Genomic DNA, 26,745 nt, shown 5'->3' with positions numbered 1-26,745 from the left:
TTCCCTTGAAGTAAATAAGAATGCAGCCAAAGAGAGCTTAGTTCAGTGAGACTGTGTACAGAGGTGATTTCTGTATTCTCCTTACAGAGGTTCAGAAGAGTATCACAGGCCAGATAATTAGCTTGGTCCGTCTGGTTGTTCTTGTGGATTAGAAATATGTAACTTCAGATTTTAACAGGAGGCTGGTTCAGATGAGAGACAAAGTAAATTTTTTTTTTGTATGTATGTATGTATATATGTTTCCAAAGTAGGTTTTTTAGATTGAGGTATAGTCGATTTACAATATTATATTAGTTTCAGGTGTACAACATAGTGATTCAAAATTTTTATAGATTATACTCCACTTACAGTTATTATAAAATATTGGCAATATTCCCTGTGCTATACAATATATCCTTGTAGCTTAGGTATTTTATACACAGTAGTTTGTAGCTCTTAATCTCCTACCCCTCTCCCCACTGGTAACCACTTAGTTTGTTCTCTCTATCCAAAGTAAAATTTTGAATAAAACCAAGATTCCCAAACCAAATCTAACTTTATAATGAATATTTGACAATCAGCATTGTTGAAATACCCTCTTCAATACGTTTTAGAAAACATTAGTGATTGTTGCATGAGCTTCATTGTGTTGCTTTTAAGCTCCAAGTTTCCATTCTTGGCCACTGATTTTTGGAATGTGAATTCTTTAGCTCTTTGAATCAGAGAATTGCGGAGGGTGGGGTAATACTTGGAACTGTGAGCACCTGCACTCAAGTCCTTCCCTCATGGAGGTCCCGGGGTTCTGCGAGAGTGGCTGCAAATAGCCCTTAGCTCAATTTACCTGTTTCTGCCTATACTTCACCTCTGCTGGAGGAGGTCTATGCCAGGGTTTTAGGGCTTTCAGAATAAAGGTGATGATTTCTGGGTTGTGTGCTTCTCCAAGGTTAGGACTAAATGAATATAATGTGAGGGAAAATCCTGTTGACTTTTCTCAGAATCAGCACTAGACCTTGGAAAAAGTATAAATTAGTGAATGTGTTTTATTCAGTGTGTTTGGTTTCTTTTTGTGAAGTCCTTTCCTTTCTCACCTCCATGTCTTGGTTCTTCCTCAGTACTCTAGAATTCTTTTGTACCTTAGCAGTTCTTAAAATATCTGAAAACTTCTCTGTGCTTGTGCTTTGAAATACTTCTCTCTAGGGTAATTTGCATGAAAAAGACGAGAGGGAGAGAGAGAGAGGTTTAACCCCCAAAAAGGCGTTCCACACTTGTTAATGTCCATGGAATTTCTGGATCAGAGAATGGGGTAGTTTTCATAAAAACAAATGAAACGAAAACCTAAATAACCATCTAGTCATGCCAGATACAGGTAGTGTTGGAGCAGCTCAGAGGAAAAGATTCTTTTCCTGGAATTGCTATAGAAAGGAAGAATACATGCTTTTATATTGTTTTCATTGACTGAATATAACCTTTCTTCTTCCAGAAACTTCTGCCAGTGGAATTATTGACCTCATGGTTTCTATGTGATCTCCTTTAGGAATGGGATTAATATGTAGTGGTATTAAATTGTAGTTACTTTCCGTGATGTCTGAAGAAATAGCACTGTAAAGAGGAAGGGCTTCCTTTATATTAAATGAAAACAAAAGTTTAAACAGCAGTTCAGAAATATAGTGATGAAATAGAAAGTCTTAGACGGCGAGGCCTAATTCTGTCTTTCTCCCCCACTAGATGCCCTTTTCCTATGTTTGCCGAGTCCTCTAACTTCCCTGGCCTGCTTTCCCATCCTTAAAAGGAAGAAAAGGATGCACAAGATGAGTGTAGTCATGAGCTTGGGGAATCACCTGATGATCTCACTAAAATGCAGATTCTGATTCATCAGGTCTGGGGTGGGTCCCAGGTTCTGCATTGTTAATAAATTCCCAGGTGATAACCGTCTACACTTTGAGTAGCAAGATATGAGAGCAAAGTTTCCCAAACCTGGCTGAGAATGAGACTGACCTTTGAGGCTGTATTTTTGTGTTCCAATCCTAGGGAGTCAATTCAGTGTGTCTGCATTAGAATTTAGCAATCTGTAGATTCTATTGCCACTGCCAGCATTTAGGCATTATTGCAGTAGATCAGGGCTTCTCCACCCTGGCTGCATATTAGACCACATGAGAAGATTTAAATAACTTATGCCTGGCTCTCACTCCAGACCAATTAAAACCAACTCTTTGGGGCCTAGAATGAGTAATTCCTGTGGCCCCCTCCAATTCTCCTCAACCTCCATCCCAATCGAATGAATAGTCAAAATTGAGAAACACTCATAAGGATCCTAGTGGGCATTTTGAATTAGGGACGTGCTATTTAGTTTTTGACCTTCTAACTCTTGACGAAAAAGTGCTTGTTTTATTTCATGTCCATCTCTGAGAGGATACTCGATGGTCTTGAAAGAATATAATAAGGTGTTTTCAAGTCTCAGGCTCTTGCAGAGATCCGTTTGAGAATTTGTCCATGTGTAGGATTATTGCTTCTGAAATGTTTTACTGGACTAGACCACCTGGTAGGGATAATTACCCAATTCTTAGAGCCCTCATACAGGAACGTCTGTGTACTTAAAACATTTGGACATGATTGTTTCAGTCCTTGATGATGTTTCTAAACAGTCTGAATTCCAAGGAAGGTTTAATTTTTCAGACTTCATGACTGTTGGTGTGCTAAGAGCTGTGAGGACAAATCAGAACTGGTTTCCCTAAGCTTGGTTGATGAATGTCAGTGTATTTGTGCTGCTATTACAAAATGCCATAAATTGGGTGGCTTATAACCAACAGAAATTTATGTCTTACAGTTCTGGAGCCTGCAAGTTCAAGATCAGGGTGCCAGCATGGTCAGGTTCTGGTGAGAACCTTCTTCCTGATTGCAGACTGCTGGCTTCTCATTGTATTCTCCTCATATGATGGGAAGCCCAGGAGAGGAAGCACGTGCTCTCATCATTATTATAAGGGCCCTAATCACAATCATGTGGATCTCCATCCATACGACCTCATTGAATCCTAATCAAATCTCAAAGGTCCCACCTCCTAATACCATCACACGAGGCGTAGAGTTTCAACATATCAATTTTGGGAGGACACATGCATTCAGTTCATAACGATGAGGATGATGATGGTTACTAAGAATTCTGGGCAATTTCTTTAATGACTTTATGTTTCCAAAACTTCTGAGCTGATCTTGCTTTCTAGATTTGCAACTATTTCCTTTGTAAAGAAGTTATCCTTCAGTAAGCAGTTTGCTTTTCCCTGCCATGTTTTAAAGCCAAAGGGAATTAAAATTTTCTGGGAAGCAATTTTAATTACTCTGCTATCTTGTTCTTAATATTTGTTAATAATACCAGGTTTTACATTCACCAAAACAATAATTTTCATGACTATAGGGAAATGGAACAGTTGTGTGACTATATCATATACACATTGCATTTCAACTAACAGACAAGTTTCCGAAAGAAGCTCCTGGACAATTTAATACTGAGCAACTTCCCTCTAATTTAGCTCTTAACATTAAAAAAATCTGTCTCCCCTTCTTCTTTCTCTCCCCCTTCCTCCTAATATTTTATTTTGTAGTTTAGCTCTCAGTATAATTTTATAGGTTTTGGTTTGCAGGGTCAACATTTAAAAATTTATTTTTTCTAGGTTCTTTGTTTATACACACACACACAGAAAGCTCTCTCAGGGTATATAATACAGTTGTAAAAGAATCTTATATATAATAAACAATAACAGTTTATAGTTTATAAAGAATTTTTACTCCAATGGGTAGTTTATAAAGATTTTGCCTACATTATTCTAATCTCCATAAACTACCCAGAGTGGTAGGTATCATTATGAGGAAGCCAATAACCTAATTAAAACTCCCCAGGTTTTTCACAGTAGCTCCCTTGGTAGTATTGAGACAGGATCCAAATGCTGGCGGAAAATTTGGGGAAAGGATTTTAATGATAATTTGATTGTTATGACTGGTTACCAGTTGATGACTAGTTATATGAAGGACCTAGCACTGCGGTTGATTTTCTCAATTATGGTTTTATAAAACATTCAGAAATGATAGAAGCAGTTCTTATGCTTGTCTTCCTAAACCCAGAGCACATATTGCTAATGCATAATTATTAAGACCTTGAGATAAGGGCTAGTGAGCACACAGTCCAGTTACTTTACTCTCTGTTGGTCTAAATTAATGGAATCAAACTTGAAGAATAAAGATAAATGGAGAGCATATTTCCTCAACTATTTTTTAAAACTTTAAAAAAACTTTGAGTTGCTAGGTTGAATTGAATATGCAAGCAAATACTCGAGAGCGTACCTAGCAATTATCTGAATTGTCCATATTCTATGTTATTGGTTAAAATCAAGCATATATTTAAAAAAATAAGATAGAAGATAGGCAAGATCTCAACAACTCACTTTTTTTAAATTTAATTTTTATTTTATACAGCAGGTTCTTATTAGTTATCTATTTTATACAAATTAGTGTATATATGTCCATCCCAATCTCCCAGTTCATCCCACCCCCCCACCCCTACTTTCCCTCCTTGGTGTCCATACATTTTCAACAACTCACTTTTGATTCCAACTTCTAAGTTCTTTTTCCTAAACCACTCCGCCTTCATGCTAATATGAGAGTTATTCCTCCCTGCCGTGAATTGTTTTAGGACTTACCTTTCATTCCTAGTCTTCTACTTTTCTGTCTAAAGCAAAAAATGAGGCACAGTTTTCCCTAGAAAAGGTTTGAAGTTGCAAATGTCTCAGTCAAGAATTAGAATTTAAGGAACCTGGGTGCTAGTTCCTGCTTCTGACCTCCTGGGGCACTTGGGGCTTGGTGAGTCTCCAACTCACTGTGGGATGGAGTTGCATGTAGACATCTGGCCCAATGCCTGGCAGAGAGTAAGGGCTCTGCTCCTGGTTGCTTTTGTTATTAATTTTGTTATTACACAGAATTACTAGGATGTAAGTGAAATAATATATCAACAGCAAATGGATAGTGAGAGCAGGGCCCTGCTGAGCTGGAGTCTTAATTTTCCCATTGTAGAGCTATTGAAAATGGTATGTTGGGGTAGGGTTACATTTTTGATAGAGTTAACTAGGAACAGTTAGAGCTTCTGATCTAAATCCTAAAAAATGTCTAGAAAACAAGTCTGTTTATGAGAGAGGGTGGTCTGCAAGGCCTTTGGGGATAGTTTAAAGCAAGTTTTTAAAACCATGAGATACAACCCTCTATAGGGTGTAGATCCATTTAATGGGTCTTGACTGGCACACTAAAAAATTGAAATAGAACAGAAATAGAGTACATCTCATGTAGTAAGGGTGTTATCTGAGAAATTTTTTCAGTTGTGTGTACATGTGTGCATGTGTGTAAACACACATTGAGTCACTATGTAAAATTTGTTTCTTACTATGAGCTTCAATTAAAGAAAGTTTGAAAAACACCGATTTGGATAGCTTCTGGGGAAAGAAGGCCTCCTGCAGTAGACCTTTTAATGTTTATGGTCCTTCTGTTTTAGAACTGTGGGATTCTCTTTCCTGGGATACTGACAGTTCCTTTAATCAATAAGTAATTACTGTATTGTGACTACTGTATGCATAGTAGGCATAAACTTTATAGTTCTGAGGACCATATCATCTATTTGAGAAGACAAAAAAATAGCATATATGAAAGCATATATGAGGTATTTAGAGAGGCACTTCATACTAAATTTCATGATATCAATTATATAAAGAGAGATCCCTGCAAGAATCTATGAATGCATTTGTTTATTGATATAGTCAGACAATTAGGAAGCATACATTAGATGCCAGGCACTGTGTTAGGTATTGGAGGATCAAATAGAACTTACAGCTCAACAGGCAGATATGCATTAATCATTTCATGACACAAATAGGTATAAAATTGCAACTTTGATAAGGGCTGTGAGTGAGAGGTACATCATGTCTAAAATTATTAGGGATGACCTGGTCAGAAGGTCAGGGAAAGATTCACTAGAGTCATGACGATTGCGTTAAGATCTAAATAAATGTAGGTGTCAACCAAATGCGGAAGGAAAGCAATGATGTTCAGGCAGAGAGAATGTCGAGTTAAAAGGTCCTCCTATGGTGGGAGAGGACTTGAAACTTACAAGAAAAAAGAAAACATCAGTGTGGCTGTCATACTCAGGGCAAGGTGCAGCATGGTGAGAGTTGAGGTTTGACAGACTCTGAGGTCATTATAGGCCATGCAAAGTTGGGAGAGTTCTGAGAGCCCCAACAAGCTATTGACAGATGTTAAAGCAGGGAGGGGATATGATCTAGATTGAATTTTGAAAAGACCTGCCTGGCTTCAGTGTGGATAATCTATTGAAGGAGTCACTCAATGATTCCTTCATTGAGAGGGTCTGAGTAAACCGATTAAGTAGCTCTTGGCATGGTCTAGGGGAGAGATGATGGAAGCTTGGAGCTGGGAGATGATGATGAGGATCTAGAGAAATGGAGAGATTTGAAAGGGTTCTAGGAGATAAAATTAATAAGATTTGGTAATAAATTAGCTATAGGGGTAATCAGAAGGATGTTGAAAGATGGCTCCCAGATTTCTGCATGGATGGTGATCTCATTTTCTAAGATAGGAAACACTGGGAAAGCATCTGATTTGGGGAAATGACAGGTCAAGGACATGTTCTACTGAGGTAAATTTAAGCTATCTATGAGGAGAGGTGAACCTGGATATAAAGATCTAGAGTTTATAGAAGAGGTCTGGTTTGGAGATAGAGTTACTGAATCTAGGGAGATAGGTGAAAGCAGAAGAGGAATGGACATAGAGGAACTTTAATATACTCACTGGATAAAGAGTGTTGAGTCTGCAAAGGAAATGGAGGAGTGTCCAGAGAATCAGGGAAATGTTGTTCTATGTAAGCTAAGGATTGAGACATTTTTAAGGAGGGAGTGGTTACCAATGCTTCTGAATTATTAAGTGGAAAGGGTAAAAAGTGTCCTTTGGATTTGATGACATGGAGAGATTACTGGTTACCTAGGTTGTCTTTGAGCGGTGAGGACATAAGCCAGATAGGAGTGAGTTGAGTGAATAGGGGCTGAGAAGACAGAGCCAATGAGAATAGACAACTTTTATGATGAGTTTGTCCTGTGAAGGGTTGGACACAGACGGATATGATGGTAGCCAGAGGATGTGGATTCCGTGGTAACCACCGAATGTGTCATAGAGAAGGGAGAGTTGAACTGGTTCTTAAAAGTTTTGATAGGCAAAGGGATGAAGAAAAAGTATTTCAAGTGGATAGTAGGCATCATGAGTGAGAATCTTTTGGGAATGTAATGAGAAAACTGACCTAACTGCGATAGTATGGACTTTAGGAGTAATGAGAAATATGTTGCACAGGCAGAGAGGATGAGGCTGGATTTCAGAGGACTTTGTGAGTCTGGGAGAGGATTCAGTGATGTAAGCAGTTGGGAGACTCGACCTGGATGAAGAGTGGTAGGATGGAGGCAGGGCTTGAGGGGGACAAATGAATGTTAGTCTGAAAATCAGGGAGACCATGTAGCAAGCTATATGCACTGCCACAGCTACCTAGTCATGAAGTGAGGAACATATATATTAGAGAGGTTAAACTGACTAGGACCTGGCCTGGGCTAAGAAGGGGAAGAAGTTAATTTTTGATGATCGTATTACAAATATTTATAATTGATGCTATATATAAATGAAAATATATATTTATAGAAGAATTTATATTTTATGAAGCATTTTTGCAGGAATAAGCTCATTTTAATCTCTACTCTAATCACTGTATGTACCAAGGAAGCATAATATTACCATTCTTATAGCTAGGGTTCAGCTCAAATGCCACTGGTTTCCTAAAACTTGTGATTCTCTAGCCCTTTGTCCTTCTTGTATTTTCTTTTAAGTTTGAGGTATACTTTATATGAAGTAAAACATACAGATCTTGTATATAGTTCAATTAGTTTTGGCAAATGTATATACCTCTGTAGTTTATATCTCTATAAAGATAGAAAACAATGACCTTCTCCAGAAAGTTCATCAGTCCCTCTACCATCAGTCCCTCTACTGTCCCATCCCCCTCAGAAATCATTGTTCTGATCTCTGTCACCATAGATTGACCTTGCCTATATTTAAACTTCATATGAATGAAATTATAGTTTCTGACTTCTTTAAATCATCAATGTTTTTTAGATTAATTTGTGTTGCTACAATCTATCAGTAGTTTGTTCCATTTTAGAGCTGAGTAGTACGTCTTGTATGAATATGCCACAATTTTTAATCCATTCTCTTGTTGATGGACATTTGCATTGTTTTCAATTTTTGGCTACTGTGAATAAATCTGATGTGAACATTTTTCTACAAGTCTTTTTGTTAACATATCTTTTCATTTCACTTGAGTAAATGCCTAGAAGTGAAATTTCTGGGTCATAGTTGAATATTTAACTTTTCATGAAACTGTTTTCCAAAGTGATCCTACCATTTTATATTCTCATTAGCATTTTATAAAGAATTTCAGTTGTTCCATATTTTCATCAACATTTTTGTATTATTAGCCTTTATAACCACTCTAGTGGTTAAGCAGTGATAGATCATTGTGCTTTTAGTTTGTATTTCCCTAATGCATGATGATGGTGAGCATCTTATTCTTGTGCTTATTGGCTATTGTACGTCTTCTTTTGTGAAATGTCTGTTCAAGTCATTTGCCCATTTTGTTAATTGGGTCATTTGCCCTTTGGTAGGATTTTTCGGGCCTGTTTTGGATAGGAGTTCTTTTTCAGGTATCTGCACTGTGAATATTTTCTCTCAGTCTGTGGATTCCCTTTTCATTTCCTTGACAGTGTCCTTGAATGAGCAGTTGATTTTAATTTTGATAATGTCTAATTTATTTATCAATACTTTCTTTTATGGTGATTACTGTATGAGTCTTAAAATTTTTTGTCTTCCTCAAAGTTGCAAAGATTTCCTTCTATGTTTTCTTTTTAGTTTTCACTTTTGTGTTTAAGTCTATGACCTGTTTTAAATTATTTTCGTGTGTGTGGTGTGAAGTAAGGGTCATGGTTCAATTTTTGCTTGTATGGATAGCCAGTCATTTTAGCACAGTTCATTGAAGTTGTCTTTATTAATGAAACTGCCTTGGTATCTTTGCAAAAAATCAGTTGACCATTTATGTAAGGGTCTATTTCTGAACTCTTTAAACTGTTTCATTGATCTATTTGTCCTCACTCCAATCTCATACTATATTAATTACTATAATTGTATGTTTCTCCAACTTGGTTCTTCTTTTTCAGATTTTATTTTGGGTTATTTTAGGTAATTTGTATTTTCACAAACATTTTATAATTATTTTGTCAATTACTTCAAAAAAGCCTGTTGGTATTTTCATTGGGATTGTATTAAATCTATAGACTGATTTGTAGAGAATTGAAGTCTTAAAATATCCAGTCTTTCAATTCATTCACATGGCATAGCTCTCCATTTGTTTAGAAACCATTTGTAAGCAGCTTTTTTTAGTTTTCACTCTAGAGGTCCTACATGTATTTTGTTAAATTTATTTCTAAGTATTTTATACTTTTTGGTATCATTCTAAGTGAAATTGCTTTTCATTTTCCAATTCTTTAACGCTAGTTAATAGAAACAAAATAGATTTTATATTGACTTTATGTCTTGTAACCTTGCTTAATTCACTCAAAAATTTTAGATATCCTTTTGAATATTCCTTAGGATTTTCTACATAAACAATCATGTCATCTGCAAATAGAAAAAAAGTTACATTTACCTTTTAAACATTTATATCTTCTGTATTTTTTTAGTTTGTTTCTCTCTTTTTCTTTTTTTTTCCTTTATTTTCTTAGATGGACCTCCAATGAAATGTTGAGTGTAAGGATTGAGAGTATATATCATTGACTTTTTCCTAATCTTAGGGGGAAAATATTTAGTATTCTAGCTTTAAAAATGATGTTAACTATGGATTTTTTAGCAGGTATCCTCTATCAGTTTGAGGAAGTTTTCTTTTATTCTTAGTTTGCTCAGACATTTTAACCATGAGTGAGTATGAATTTTGTCAAATGCTTTTTTCTGTATCTATTGAGATATAATCATATGGCTTTTTCTTTTATTCTGTTGATGGATTGCATTGATTGATTTCATAATGATAAATCAACCTTATGTTCATGAGAGAAACCCTACTTGGTTATGATCTATTTTCATTTTTATATATTGCCGGATTCTATTTGCCAATATTTTCTTCTGGATTTTTGCAACTACATTCATAAGATCTATTGGTCAGTAATTCTTTCTTTAACAGCCCTTGTCAGATTTTGGTATCATAATAATGCTGACCTCATAAAACAAGTTAAGAAATGTTTCCTCACCTATTTTCCGAGAGTTTGTGTAATATTTGTACTATGTCTTACTTAAATATTTGAAAGAATTCCCTGAGCCCATAGCCATCCAGATGGCTTTAGTTTTCATTAAAATATATTAAGCTATTCAAATTTTCTATTTCTTTTTGTGCCTGTTTTTATAAGTTTTTTTTCAGAAATTTAATTCATTTCATCACAGTTTTATAATTCATTGGCAAAATATTGTTTGCACTGTACCTTTATTACCATTTGCTGTGTGTACTATATCCAGTGATGTCTCCTCTTTCATTCTTGATGATGGTAACTTGTGTTTTTTTGAAGTTCACTCTTTGAATGTTTTCTATTTCACTGATCTACATTCTGACCTTTATTTACTTCCTTCTATTTAATTTGGATTTAATAGCTATTATTTTTCTAGTTTCTTCATAAAAGAGTTTAGATTATTGGTTTTAAACTTTTCATTAAAAATGAACCTTTAAAATGAGAAATTTCTGTCTAAGCACTGCTTTAAATGTATACAACAAACTTACTATCATCCAGTTTAAAATATCTTCTATATTTCTGTTGATTTCTTCTTTGACCCAGTGGTTTAGAAATGAATTGGGTAACATCCAAATACTGTAGATTTTTCTAGATAATTTAAAAAAATGATTTCTGATTTAATTACTTTGAAGTCAGAAAATATGCTTTATGTAATTTCAATATTTTGGAATTTATTGACAATTTTTGTGGCTCAGAGTCAGTTACACCTTGGTGGAATCTCCACACACACTGAAAAAGAATGTGTATTCTGTAGTGTAGTGTGGGGTGTTCTATAAATGTCAGTTAGTTTGAGTTAGTTGATAGTGTTGGTGTTGTTCAAATATTCTGTATCCTCAATCAGTTCTTCATCTGGTTGTTCTGCTAGTTAAGGCAGAAGGTTAAAATCTCTCATTATTATTGTGAAATTGTCTATCCTAGTTATGTCATTTTTTTTCTTCATGCATTTTGAAGCTCTTTCATTACTTTCATATGCATTTGAGAATGCTGTGTCTTCTTAATGAATTGACTCCTTTATTATTATTAAATGCTCCTCTTTATTTCTATTACCCCTTGTCTTCAGCTACTTTATTTTGTATTATCATGGGCAGACTTACTTTCTTATGCTTAGTGTTTGAGTAGTGTATTTTCCCCCACACTTTCACTTTCAATTTTCAAATTTAAAAATTTTTAAAGTCTTTATTGAACTTGTTACAATATTGCTTCTGTTTTATGTTTTGGTTTTTTTGGCCCCGAGGCATGTGGGATTTTAGCTCCCTGATCAGGGATTGAACCCATACCCCCTGCATTGGAAGGTGAAGTCTTAACCACTGGACCACCAGGGAAGTCCCAATCTATCTCTTTATACTTTAAATGGCTCTCTTAAAATACTAGACTATCAGTTTCTATTCTTTTTTTAAAAAATCCAGTCTGAAAATTTCTGTCTTAAAATTAGTGTGTTTATTCCATTTACATTTAATGTAATGCTTGATATAGTTGGATTTAGGGCTACCATCCTGTGGTTTATTTTCTATTTGTCCCATCTGTTGTTTGTTTTTCCCTTCTTGACGTTTTTTGTGGGGGTTATTGTTATTATTATTGTTACTATAATTATTTTCTCAGCTAAAATACCTGTTACATTTGTTTTATTGTGATTCTGCTGGCAATGGTTTCTCCCAGCTTTTGTTTCTTAGTATGTCTTTATTTGACCTTCAATTTTGAAGAATATCTTTGCTCTCTATAAAAATCTAGGTTGATAAATATTTTTCTCTCAGTATTTTAAAGATGTCATTCCATTGATTTCTGGCCTCCTTTGTTTTTCATACTTTGTATGCTGTAGTTATTACACCTCCCCAACATATAACACATATAAATAATGTATCTTTTTTTTTATGTTTAAAATTTTTTTCCCTTATTTTTTATTAGCAATTTTACTGTCATCTTCCTACTGTTGCTTTCTTTGGTTTATCTTGCTTAAGGTTTACTGAGCTAAGATCTCTGTGTTGCTCTTTTTCATGCTATTTGAAAAATTTTAGTCATTCTTTATCTAAGTAACATCTGTGTCCTATTCTGTTTTTTTCCCCAGACTCAGCTACATATATTTTAGGTTGCTCGATATTGTCCTCCCAGAACATCTTTTCAGTTATTTTCTCTTTTTGCTTCAGTTTGCAATAATTTGCATTGATATGTTTTTAAACTGTCCTTTCTTTTTTAGCATCCAATATATTGTTAAATCTATTCAGTTTTTTATTTCAGAGATTGTATTGTTTATTTCTATGTTCCCATCTCAACCTATTGCCTATTTTTTCTCTGGATTATTGTTACAGTTTCCTGTTTCTTTTCATGCTTAATAATTTTTAATTGTATATGGACATTGTATTGATACAATGCAGAGATTTTGAACTTCATTATTTTCCTTTGAAGAGGATTTCATTTTATTTTGGCAGGTGGTTAAATTACTGGTGTGTCACCTTAATTATGATTTTAGCTTTTTTAATTTTTTTTTTTAGTATGAGTCTATTTTCTACATTTTTGATCTTAGTCTCAGGTCATAACCCTTTATCCTGAGACTTGATTTTTATTCCTGAAGTAAGGCCTTCTGTGGAATTAATGGAAAGCTCAAGGTATTTACCAAGCTTCTCTAACTTGATAGGACTCGAACTCCAAAATTTGTCCTATAGCTTTGGGAAGCTGATGAAGTTTCTGCCTACCTCTTTAGCCTTCTAGTCATTGCAAGACAAGATGGGTTCCTTGTAGTCTCATCCTGTGCATGCAGTTTAGGTCACAGAGAAGGATTTGAGGTGGATTTATATACAGGTTTATGGCTCCATATGTTAAAGGAACTCCACCTTAACTTCAAGCTGCTTTGGCGGTCCCATATTATGACCTTTGACTTTTTAGCCCCATAAGACTTTTCTGTTTGAGCTATCACCCACGAACTGTACAAACTGAGAAGTGCTCTCAAGGGAATGGACAGTTAAATGAATATCTCACCTAATGTGTCTTCCTTTTTTCAAGGGTTTGTCTTTTCCAGTTTCTATCCACTTTTGATTGTATTTTAGTGCCTTGAAACAGATTTTTTCCCCATATGTTGGCCCATGCTTCTTGATTCGGCATCTGTTCTGGTGAATTGTAATTGGTTACATATTTGTTTTTCTTAATATGTAAGTTGTTTGAGAGTAAAGGGCATGGTTTATTGATCTTTATTTTATCCCATTGTCTGATCCAGAGTAGTGCCTTGTACTTAGCAGCTACTTAGTGAATTGCATTGTTATTTATATGAAGACCAACTGTGAGTCAGAATTTAAACTTCAAGTCATCTACTCATAAGTTAATTTCTCTTCAGTACACCACTCAATATGAGTTTAAAGAAGATTTTTTAGGTAGATATTTTGAAGTATAGTATTCCCTTAAAAATCTACTTGTAAAATATTGATATTTATTTTAAAAATAATTTTTTGTTTTATATTTTAATATTGTTTTAATTTTGATTTTAACATATTTATCATTTGACCTACAAAACTGCTAAAGTTACTGCCTAAAACTGCTGGATTTTCAATCAACGTATCTGCCAAAAGATATTATTCTTTGTATTAATTTTTATACCTAAAGCAAAACCACTTCTCCATGCAAAACAGACCAGAGATGTTTCTTTTATTTAGAATAATGGTAGTTTCCAAATTCTGTGTAGCATGTGGTTGAAAATAATGTCTTTGAATAATTTTATTTTAAAAAGGGACTTTATTTAAAAATTTGATTTTAAATTAGACTTCTCTAGATCAAACTGATGGACAAAGAATTTGTCCCATCATGTCAAAATTACATTAATACAATTTTTGGAGGAATCATCCAAATTTGTCTCTGTTATTAAGTTTAATATTCTCAGTTTGTAGAGAAGTGACTGTAGCCCTTAGTCTTAATAAATTAAACTGTTTTTAGCTGTGATTATTATAGTCATTAACATTTATTTAATATTAACCATGCTTTGTTTTCATAGTGTAGTGTTTACTTGAATGCAAAGAGTATTGTAAACTGGTCTCTTTTCAATGGAGTTTTTAGTTTATATGCAAATCTTGTACTCATTGCGGATCTCACTTGCTGATCATGCTAAACTAATAATGCCAATTTCAAGGATACGTTTTATTATTTGTACCATAACAAACCATAGTTATATTTGTTTATTTTTATGAATTTGTCTTTTTAATTACTTGAAAGAAGTACATTGTTAAATGCAGCTAAAAAACTTCCCTTTTCTTCTTTCTCCTTTAGAATCGAGTTTCTTACTGGGAAATGCCCAGATTGTGGATTGGCCTGTAGTTTATAGTAATGACGGTTTTTGCAAACTCTCTGGGTATCATCGAGCTGACGTCATGCAGAAAAGTAGCACTTGCAGGTAGGTAACAGAACAGCTCAGGAATGTTTTCTAAAGTTTAACTAAATGTTGAATGTGGTTAAAAAGCTTAAACTTACTTAGACTCGCTGTGATTTGGTCTTGCACCCAGTTCTTGGTACAGAGCTCCCAAAACTCTTGGAATTTCTTGTTATATGTTAATGAGGTGACTTTTGGAAAGCCCTAGATAACCTAAAGACAGGGTTGGCTGCCAGAGGAGCCAACCATGTGATTAGTACCATGCCCTCTCCCCAGTCTCCTGGAGAGGGGCTGGAGGTTGAATCAGTACCAATGGCAATGATTTAATCAATTATGACTGCGTTATGAAGCCTCCATAAAAACTCAGAGGACAGTTTCTGAGGCCTTCCAGTTTGGGCAACATGTGGAAGTGCCGAGAGTGGTATGTCTGGTGAGGGCATGGAAGCCCCATACCTTGTCCTGTGCATCTCTTCCATCTGCCTGTTTCTGAGTTATATCCTTTTATAATAAACCAGTAATCTGGTAAGCAAAATGTTTCTCTGAGCTCTGTGTCTCTCTAGCAAATTATTCAAACCAAAGGAAGAGGTCATGGGAACCTCTGATATATAGCTCTTTGTCAAAAGTACACATAACAACCTCTGCTTGTACCTGGTGCTGAAGTTTAAGAAGGGTGTCATGGGAACCTCCAATCTGTATTAGGTGGGTCAGAAGCACAGGCAACGACCTAGGCTTGTGACTGATGCCTGAAGTCCGGTGGAGGGTAGTCTTGTAGGACTGAACCCTCAATGTTCAACCTGTGGAATCTGATGCTATCTGCAGGTAGGTAGTGTCAGAATTGAGTTGAATCATAGGACACCCAGCTGGTGTCCCTAGAATTGCTTGTTGTTGGTATAGGGAGACTCTCCACCACACCCCCACCCACAGATTGGAATTGGTACCAGAACCTATTGATTCACATGAAAACTATAGGGTAAAAATTATATTAGAATGTTAAGGAGACTAAACTGTCAATAGAAATACATAGTTTAAGAGCCACTGGTGAGAACTTTTGCAAAGAGAAATATTTTTGCATAGCTGTGAATTTATTAATTCATTCAATAAATATTTTTTGATCACCCTCTATGGGCCACAACTATTCTAGTGCCAAGTGATCAAAGGAACATCCTATATCAGAGGACCATTCATGTCATCAACACTTCTTGAGTTGCTAAAACTGTATTGAACAAAGTAGAGGCAACAACCCCCAACCAAGTAGGACATGGTTTTTGAACATTTAAAAAAATCAAAATAAAGTTCTTTCATCCTGTGTAAATCACACATACTTTGTTATGTTGGTACATTGTACCACTGCTATTTTGTTTGACTTATGTAAAACAGAATCTGGCATTTATATTATTTATAACAATTCTTTTAAAATATTCCATATCTGTGAGCTTAAAGAGAGTATTACCAAAAAAGATCATAAAAAAGAAAAGGAAACTCTATATAAGGAACCAATTTAGAACCGAAAACTTTTCACAATATTTCAGTAAGGCCAGATGGGATGTTTTTTCCTTGAGTTAATTTTTCTTTAAAGCTCACACTTAACTAAGTACCAAAATCATGTTATTTTAGAACTGCAAGGGGTCTGAATTATTTTCTACTCCATATTCGTTATTTTTCAGAGGAAAAACTGAGTTAGAATTAGGTTAAGGGATTTGCCCAGGGAAACAGTGATTTATTTATCTTTTTTTCTACCCATTTATGCTGCGAAACATTATATGCATATACAAATATATATATTCTACATCTTCATGGAGGGTAGGGATTTCATATGGAGTCCAAACCTGACTATACATGGGAATCACTTAGAGAGGTTTTGCAAGACACAGATTCTCAGACCTCATCTTAAACCTATTGAATCAGAATCACCCCAGGTGGGTCGGTGGGGGCAGGAATCAGTGCTTTTAACCAGCAGCTCTGATGATCCCGACGCTTAGCCAGCATTGAGAAATTATCTGTTCAAACATCCTCTTTCTTCACTTATCCTCTCCCAGCAAGCCTCATTTTCTCTCTACTAAAGTCATTCTCATATTCAGCCTTCACTTCCAGGCCTGAAATTGGTAGGTGGGAATGATGAAAAACTGTGGCCCCTCGTTGAGAAACTCTCTTTGGTAACCCTGATGTCTCTTGTGCCTTTTTATCTGCTGGGTGGATATTAGCTCTTGGCCTAGCACTGTCACTGAGGTGTGTGTTCTAAATTCTGGGAGGCCAAGGTTTGTATTGAGCATTTCTGCTCCCTTATGTCTCAGCAGGGTTTAGGTTAGGAAAAGGTTAGTTTTATGGTAGACCTAACCTGTGGAACAGGTTCTATAGAGAATTCCAGGAAATATAGATGCTCCCATACTATTTCCTGACCTCCCATCATCATCATGCCGGGCTTGTTTCAAGTTGCCATCTTCTACCTGAAGGTGCTCATGACTTGTCCTCCTTTGACTCCCTATAGTTCATCATTTGGCACCATCATATGGCCTTAAACTAGTTTTTCTTATCCCTGGGGTTTTCATCGCTATTGCTTTTGTTGTCATTTTTGAGATGTATTGCTCTTCATATCTGGATATATTGTAAAGTCACGCTCACATCTCTTCTTGCTTCCCATGTATCTGCCCCTATACCCCAGCCTGTTTTCTTTGGCATGTGCAATTTTTCCTATAAAAAGTTCATTAAAAAATGCTGGCATGTTGTAACTGTATACTCTCTCCGCTTAAAGCATTGCTTTCCCTCCTACCACCAGTGCCAGATTATACATGCCTTGAAGGTAAGGATTCCATCTTGTTCACTTTTGTATGCACTACAGGACACAGCTCAGTGTTTTGTGTCAGTATTGTTGAATTGGTTGGCTTGTTTTGCAATAAACCCTAACCTAGGTCTCACAGGCTTCTGTATAACATGCTTTTATTTATTGTATTTCATCCCAAGTGTTATGGTATTTGAGGCGGGTAAGAAAGCAGAGAGCTTTGGATTATGTTACACTTTTTCACTGTGGGAAGAAGTATGCAAATCTCCCCCCAATTCTTCTTCACTTTTGTTAGAGATAGTATTTTCAAAATACCAGTATTCTTTTATTTTTTTTTAAACATGTTTAGTGGAGTATAATTGCTTTACAATGTTGTGTTAGTTTTTGCTCTATAACAAAATGAATCAGCTATATGTATACATATATCCCCATATCCCCTCCCTCTTGAGTCTCCCTCCCACCCTCCCTATCCCACCCCCTGTATCCCACCCCTCTAGATGGTCACAAAGCACGGAGCTGATCTCACTGTGCTATGCAGCTGCTTCCCACTAGCTACCTATTTTACATTTGGTAGTGTATATATGTCAATGCTACTCTCTCACTTCGTCGCAGCTTACCCTTCCCCCTCCCTGTGTCAAGTCCATTCTCTACGCATACCAATATTCTTTAAAAATTTTTTTATTCAGACATAGTTAATTTACAAGATTATATTAATTTCAGGTGTATAACAGTGATTCAAAATTATTATTATTATTATTATTATTATTAGTTTTTAATAAATTTATTTATTTATTTATTTTTGGCTGTGTTGGGTCTTCGTTTCTGTGCGAGGGCTTTCTTTAGTTGCGGCAAGTGGGGGCCACTCTTCATCGCGGTGCACGGGCCTCTCACTATCGAGGCCTCTCTTGTTGCGGAGCACAGGCTCCAGACGCGCAGGCTCAGTAGTTGTGGCTCACGGGCCTAGTTGCTCCGCGGCATGTGGGATCTTCCCAGACCAGGGCTCGAACCCGTGTCCCCTGCATTGGCAGGCTGATTCTCAACCACTGCGCCACCAGGGAAGCCCACTGCGCCACCAGGGAAGCCCCAAAATTATTATAAATTATACTCCATTTAAAGTTATTTTAAAATATTGGCTATATTTCTTGTGCTGTACAATATATCCTTGTAGCTTATTTATAAATCATAGTTTGTACCTCTTAATCCCCTACCCTTATCTTACCCCTCCCCTCTTCCCTCTCCTCACTGGTAATCACTAGTTAAACATAACAGTATTCTTAACACAAACGATTATTACTTGATTGCACAAAATGCCCATTGTGTTCTGCTAATCTAAAACTTGCAAGCAATTGAATGCTCTCGCAGAGCAATGAAGACTAGCATCTGATATATGAGCAAGTGTTTGAATCCTATCAGGTTTTCTTAAGACATAGTTTATTTTAATGCACGCCCCTTTCAAACTTCTACATTCCGTTTTAAAATTAAACTACACCCATTTTACTTTCATTGAAGCACTTTTTAGAAGAATGAAGACCTGGAAATAATAAAAATGTTTGGTAGTATATTTATTAAAAAATGTTATGGCAAAGCCCTAACTTCCTACATCATATGTTGGAAGAATAATGACACTGAAAGAAGCTAACAATGTGTTACTAAGTAAAAAAATCAACCAACCAGCCAAATAAACAAACAAAAAAGATTTCAAAACAGTATCTGCATCATGATTCCAATTTTTTTTTACATATAGTTGTTTTGCATTTCCTGTATAAGTCTATAAAAGCCTTTGAATATGATGCACAAGGAAACAGAGGGAGGAAAGAAAATTTTATACACATTTAGAAATACAGTGTTAAAGCTAATGTTATACAGTTTTGGAGTCACTGAATTCCAGTTGAATATGGAGATAAATAATTTGATACTGAGGGTAGCCTTGTAAACAAATCAAAGAATTTTACTGATTTTAATAATGACAAGTTTTAGACAAACATAACAGAATAAGAAACTACAAATCAGTGAGTATCACTTTGTGAGGAAAAAATATGAATACTTTATGTGCTGAAAAAGAGTCATCTTTGTATACAGCTTGCACTAGATGGATTAAAATTGATAGGATTAAAGTGGTAACTGCATAAAGATTACATGTCCTATTTTTAAAATATTCAAATGTGAGTTGTTTTATGGAAAATGACAAATATTAATTTGTAATTTTACAATATCAAGAGGCTAAGATTATTTATACATTATATATTATTATACTTTATTTATACATTTGTATATTTATTCTGTTTTCTTATCTTTTTCCTTCTTTGTCTTTCCCAATCCTTCTCCCATTAGACCAGGTGCATAGAATCAAATTAAACACTCCTCAGTTTGTCCCAATATTATCATTTGGATCTCTCTGGGCACAGTCTATTTATTTTATTTTAATTTCATTTTATTTGTTTTATTTTGTTTCATCTTCTTTTCTTTCATTTCTTTTACCCTTCATTCCACTCCCCTTCATCTTCCATAGTTATTCATTTTAGTTTGTTCATTGTATGTCTTTCTAATCCATCTTCCATGTGTTTAATAAATAGGTGTATTCTTGAAATGATGTTGCTTTGTGTGTGTTTGTTTTTAAGGCCTACATAATTCATACCATGCAGTAAGATATACAGTTTCTTACTCTTTTCACTCACCATTATGTTTTTGATTTTTTTTAATGTTGCTATATCATAATCTATTTCATCATGTCTGACTGTTTCATAGTGTTCCAGTGTCCTCACAGCCTTCATTTTCTTTATCCACTTTACTATCTTGAACTCCAACTTCTGACACTTTGCTACTCCAACAAGTTGGAGGTAAACATCCTCATACACATCTTCTTGTGTTCCCATGGGAGAAGTTGTCTGTCTCTATGCCCAGAAATAGGATTGCTGGATAGTAGAATATATGCAGAAATTGTAAATTAACTGCTGTCAGATTGCTGTCCAGAATGGCCCTCTGTTTCTACTCTCAGCAGCCATGAGGGAGGGTTTTCCTATATCCTTGCATTTTATAAGAGTAGCTAAATTTCTACTAAAAAAAAAATCTGATGTGTGCCATGTACTGTCTCATTTTTATTTTAGCTAAAATTTCAAAAAATATTTTAATGAAATTTCTGGATTCCTAGGAAGTTCAAATGTTCATTTTATTGTCCAATAATTTCATTTCCAAGCTTTTGGACTGTTGCTCTTTACTGAGGGACACAAAATGTATTGCGTGTTTGTAGGAGATTGTATGTAAGTTTTGGGGGAATGGCATTTAAAAACATCTGATCTTATCTCAGGACCCTTAGAAAGCCCTGACATTCGAGACGTACTGTCATAGGTCAGGTAGAAACCACTTTAGCATTTTGCCTTTGATTAACCTGATCCTTTTAAAAACCTGTTCTGCTTCTTTTTAAATTTATTTTTCATTTATTTATTTTTGTTTTTTAAGATAAAGGGGTGAGAAGAGCAATCAGATAGGTAGGGAAGATTGGAGTAGATAGATGCTTTCAAATACTTTTTTTTTTTTTTTTAGAAGGCCCATTACTAATTCTTAACTAAGCTATCAAATTAGACGATGAAGCAGAGATATTAAGAGATACTTTATTGGATGTATTTTCACAGGTAGTTTTATTAACACAGGGTTACCTCAGTCAACAAGAGAACATTACACATGATGGATGTCAGTCAGTCTGGTTCCATTTGGCTGAGGGCTCTGCTTCACGATTAGCGAAAGTGTTGAAAGGCAGAGGTGCCTCAGTGATGTCACACTGCAAAGGTTAGAAATGTCTAGTTCTATTCCTCGTTTCCTTTAATTACGTGTCATGGAGCTACCATTTATGACTCTATCTAAATCCTTTTAAGCTCACATAAATTAAAGGGTTGTGAAGCCCTTTGATTATGATCCATTGTATAAAGTATGTAATGCTTTGATTTATTATAAAATTACTTCTTTCAGATTTTGAAAGCTGTTCTTGTTTGTTTCTAAATCCTTCTCCTCACTCTCTCTTAGGCTTCTTATTTTCTCATCCTTTGACTATAGGTTTCAGCCCATCCTCCCATTAACTTTTGTGATGATTTTACTTTTGTGGCTGAATCTCAGCTGGAGACCACATATTATTAAGTCAATCTGTGTGGCTTCTGTGAGGAAGCACTTGCTAGGCTGTGAACTACAGCCTGTACATAATATTATCCTTTACTCATGGTGACTGAATGTTTGTGTGCTTATTAGTCCAGGAACATTGTTGACCATTAGCAGATTAAGATAGATTGGCAGCACTCACGATTAGATTATATATTTTTTCACTTTGTAAGATTCCTTTCTCCTTTGGAAGTCTGTCAACATGATAGCCATACTTACTGTCAGGTATTATAATGAGGCTGGTTTGTGAGATTTTGATGGCAAAACAAGGGATCCAAAAATAAGTAAATCTTGCTATAAACCAAAGCCAACTAGTCCTAGAAGTTTCCTAGGGTAGGATATACAGGAAAGATATACTGCCAAATGCTCAGGCAAGCTGGATATGGCCCAAGCCAGGCCTCAGGAAATCTCCCTTACTCCCAAGATCAAATCTTCCCACAAGTTAGTTGTGTGGCAAGGTAAGTGGCCAGATTATCCAGCAGCAGGCCCTGGGTGAATTTATGCCTCAATGTCATGGGTTCAAAAAGGAAGAAGACACACAAAATGATGTGTGTATCCCTTTAAGACACAGGGACCCTGCCCATTAGCAGGCATGGCCCAACCCTTGCCCTAGAATTGTAGAGGAGCAAAGGAGTAGGGTTGGGCTGGAGGGGCTTCTAACCCCACCCATAAGAAGCATTCCAGTAATAATTCAGTCATTGTACAGCACATTATAATTTGCAACTTCATGTGCATTATCCTTTTAATCCTCACCCTCTGAGTTATATTAGCATTACCATCATTTTACTGATGAGGGAACTAAGAGTCAGAGAAGAGAACCTGGCCATGAACCTTACAGATTGTAAGTGGTCCTCTAAGTGCAGTGGTCCTCTGTTATATTGTGGCTGTTGCATATTATAGCAGGGATAGATTGCGTCTGTGCATCTAATTTTATTTTCCTTCCAATAAGATAACAGTGCAGTTGTAGAAGTCATTTATTACTACTGAAGGGGAGCTTGGCTATCTAAGAGAGTAATTTGAAGTTCTGTAATTTTTTAGTATTCCCATTATATATTCCTGGAGGATATTCAATAAGAGACATAAAAAGTGTATAAGATTATTATATAGGTACATCGTTTCTAAAGTCTGATGATTATCATTTCTAAATCTTGGTTTCCTTCAAATTTCACTAACCATTCAAAGACTGCATTGAGCTTCAGCCATCTGCAATCAGGCTGCAGGAAACCTCGGTAAAGACATTCAACATTTACACATAAAAAAATGCCGAGCAAGTAAGCAAATGTGCCATACACATAAACTATGCAGAAGTGTTGATTTAGTCATTTTGGTTTGGACAACTTTGGGTGGAAACACTTTCAAAGTTTGAATTAATCTCCAGAACGCTTGCTTTGGAAGGTTGGATAATACATTTCAGACATTCTTTCAGGTCATTTTGAAATATCTTTTGTTATGTAACTGATGCATTTTACCACTTCAAATATGTGTTCTGTCTCTGGAAATACGTAGTTTTAAAACTTAAAATAAAAATATGAGTGAAACTGCGTAAGAAATAAAAGCCTATTTTTGAAAAATTATTCAGAGTATAATAAGCTGGGATTTTTTTCTTAAAATGATCCTATTTTCTTAGGACAGTCTATTTTAGCATTGAGAGGGCTAAAGAATGGGTTATAGAATTTTTCAGAGTTTATTTGAGAAATTGCTTGTTTTCACCTTCTCTTCAGCATTTTAGCTGAATCAGACTTGTGTTGTATTTCTTCTTAAGTGGTATGATTACATCAATTTCTAAGACAGTTTCTTTTTTTAAAATTTGAGTTGTAACATTTTAAATCCTATTCGAGTTAATTTTTCACCATTTTTATCCTAGTTGCTTGTTATATTATAGATGATTTCTTTTTATGTTTTTCTGTTGGCCAATTATGAATATTGTGTTTTGGTTTACTGAACTATAGACTCTGACATTTAGTAATAGGAGTAAATACTTTCTCTTTTCTTTAAGACCACAAACATTTATTTAGTTTAATTACCCTTATTATTATTTTTTTTTGAATTTTTAATGTTTTCTCTTTATTAGTGTCTTTAGGTTAAAAATAACAGTCAATAAAAAAGTTTACTTGTCTGTAAAAAATATTAACCGTATTAAATAGTGTTTTATTTGTGGGGAGGAAAGGATGGTGACTTTGTGCACTTTAACTGAGGAATTCTAATTTAATTATAATGCCCTCAGGAGATTTTCATAAAACTCGCATGAGCTGAAACTCAGGCTTTGACAGGAACAGTGGCTTTTCAATGCCCTCTGAAGCTTCATGTGTTAGTCTGGCTATAGGATTATGGAGTTAGAGTCTGTCATCCTATTCTGATATTCTCTTGCTTATTTTACTATTATAATGACAATTAAAAATTCCTTTTTTATAAAAGAGAAAAGTATTGTATTGAAAATGCAGGCCACAGATTGGATAACCTTTGGTTGGCCTCATCTACTTTCTTAGTTTTTAGAATTCTAGTTGCTTAGGTTAGTGTTACCATAAGATGGGTCATTACTCTGTAATTTTTTTTTTGAATTTTTGAATTTTATTTTATTTATTTTTATTTTATTTATTTTGTAATACAGCAGGTTACTCTGTAATTTTTAGTTGTGATATGGTTTCATGGTTGAATCCTGCTAGTTTTGCTGGCCCTTGCTAACAAACTATGCTTTTCATGTTGTAAACTTTCTAGATTGAGACATTCAGGAACAGATTTCCCATGAGGATAAAGAATCTTAACCTTCAGGGGCCTTTACTTGAGTGCATGTCTTTCAAGCCTCTGTACCTAATTTTGTTTTATCATTTTGTATTTCTTTCCTTAAAAATGGCCCCTAAAATTGTATAAGCTTCAGGCCCCGCCACACTTGGATTTACCCCTGGCTAATAAGCTAATTTATTGAAAACTCGAAGAAAAGCAATAACAAAGATATACTTGAGCCTTCAAAAACTTAGTCAAGTGCCACATATTTTTTCCTGGTGGAAGAAATGGTCTGGACAATTATAGCAACTAGTAGAACTAGGTATCTGAAACCAGATGCACAACTGATGATTGGGAAAGCATCAGGAATAGGGTTTTATAGGCTTGTAGTGCTTGACTGAGTTCTGTTTTGTAAATTCTCAGACTATTGGTGAGTTTCTCTTAGAAAAAATAGATAATTTAAAATGTTAGGAAATGTTTGTGGTATGTGGAAATTCACTCTTTAATCTATGTTTTGTATGTGCCGTAGTAATAGCATATGTCTCCTTCAATTTCTCTTCTTTATTTTCCCTCCATTGGCTCTACTTGTACATATTTCAGAAAAATCCTCATAAATAGTGAGAATGCCAATGCAGTATATGTGTAATACGGAGTCTTCACATTTCACTGTAGTATGGGAGTGTAAAACAGACCATGCAAGCTGAAACCATGTAATAGGATATTAATACTCAATTGAAAAATTATGATTGTTCTGTGACCTTTAACAGTGTTTGTCAAAGCATTAAAAAATCTCTTACTGTTGGTTATAAGTGCAGGGAAATGAAAATAATAGTCAAACTAATATTTATTTTGTACATTAGAGTATTTAGTGATCTGTAACATTAGAAACATTGAGATGAAAGTGTTTCATTTCTTTGTAAAAAGCTATCACAAGTCATTTGAACAATTACATTCTCGTAATATATTTTATGATATGAAGAGAGCATTTTTTTTTTAATCTCTTAGCAAACAGTCATACTCCTTTTAAGTTTGAATCCACTTCAACTCTTTTATCCTTCCACTTTCAGTATTGTGAATTACCTCCTAGGGTTCCTTTAATGTGAAGATTTTTTTACTGGCATGACTTCCTCTGGGAAACCTTGGTCTTTCTTATAACAGTCCCTTTCCTGATTTATGTTGATAAGTTTGTCCTCACTAGGTTCCTCTGCCTGCATATCTAGAGCCTCTCAAATGACAGCAGTGTCAACATTCCCACTATTCTTATAGAAGAAATAACTTCATTTATGTTTAATTTGAATTTCACTTCCAGCATTATCACTTTACATTTCTTTGGTAGACTTTAATCTTTGATGGCGAATTCCTGCTTTTGTTTATCCATTTTTGTAAAATGTCACATTAGTTTACCACTGAGAGACAAGGAGACAACACAGCTACACACTTTGCTGTCTGTGCATGAACTGAGTAGTAGTAGATGCACAGTAATACTGACAGGCTTTAAAAGAAGTGGTGTGATTTGTCACTGATTGTAATGTGTACTTGCTATTTACTAGTGACTTGTAGACTGATGAGCTAGCAGAAAAGTTTATACTTTATGCTATCATTCACAGTTAATATACTATGAAAACCAAACTTTGAACTGTGTTGTTGGGAAACTGGTATCATTTAACTAAAGCATAGTAACTAAAATTGCTGCATATTGGACTTGTGTAAAGTAAAGACTGCTTCTCTCTCTCTTCCTCTCTCTCTGTATGTTCAAAATAACTTCTAAAGCTAGATTTTAGCAGGAAGTTTAGCAGTCATGGTTAAAAATGGTTTAAATATTTTAGTTCATTTTGTGGGAGCAACATTATATTTTGTAACTAAATCCAAATAACTAAAAAAAGACAAATATATGATTTTATGTAGCATTTGAAAAGGAACACAAAACTGAAATGGATTTTTGGTGTTTTTTCCAGTTTTATGTATGGAGAATTGACTGACAAGAAAACCATTGAGAAAGTCAGGCAGACTTTTGACAACTACGAGTCAAACTGCTTTGAAGTTCTTTTGTACAAGAAAAACAGTAGGTATCTATATTACCAATAAGGTGTGTCAACTCTTTATTAATATTATGTCTTGGTAAGTGGTAGTTAAGCTATAGTGTAGAGAGAATATAAAACTTATTGCTTCTCTTGGCAGGAGGTACTTGTAAAAATTAGATAGCAAAATTAGTAAATAATATTTATGAAAAGCAACCTTTTGAGGACTGAAAGAAAAATATAATGCATTTCGAATGTGATTTTTTTTGTGTCAGGTGGCAAAATGTCTGTGATTAATACTCATGGTAAAGATCCTATAGTTGTGACAGCAACTAAAAATGACAGAGA

General features: G+C 35.0%; 1 protein-coding gene across 2 annotated transcripts in view; it reads left to right on the top strand.

Moving 5' to 3' along the window:
• KCNH5 (potassium voltage-gated channel subfamily H member 5) overlaps positions 1 to 26,745 on the top strand; it is a 332,682-nt gene that overhangs the window by 13,065 nt on the left and 292,872 nt on the right. For both annotated transcript variants that reach the window (XM_007192964.2, XM_057541888.1), the window contains 2 exons: positions 14,637 to 14,760; positions 26,335 to 26,441. In XM_007192964.2, the coding sequence (XP_007193026.1) occupies positions 14,637 to 14,760; positions 26,335 to 26,441 (231 nt within the window). The remainder of the gene's footprint in view (positions 1 to 14,636; positions 14,761 to 26,334; positions 26,442 to 26,745) is intronic.

The sequence above is a fragment of the Balaenoptera acutorostrata genome, chromosome 3 (genome assembly GCF_949987535.1).
Source record: "Balaenoptera acutorostrata chromosome 3, mBalAcu1.1, whole genome shotgun sequence".
NCBI classification, from domain to species: Eukaryota; Metazoa; Chordata; class Mammalia; order Artiodactyla; family Balaenopteridae; genus Balaenoptera; species Balaenoptera acutorostrata.
The sequence above is the reverse complement of the archived record's forward strand: the minus strand, read 5'-3'. Positions and strand labels throughout refer to the sequence as shown.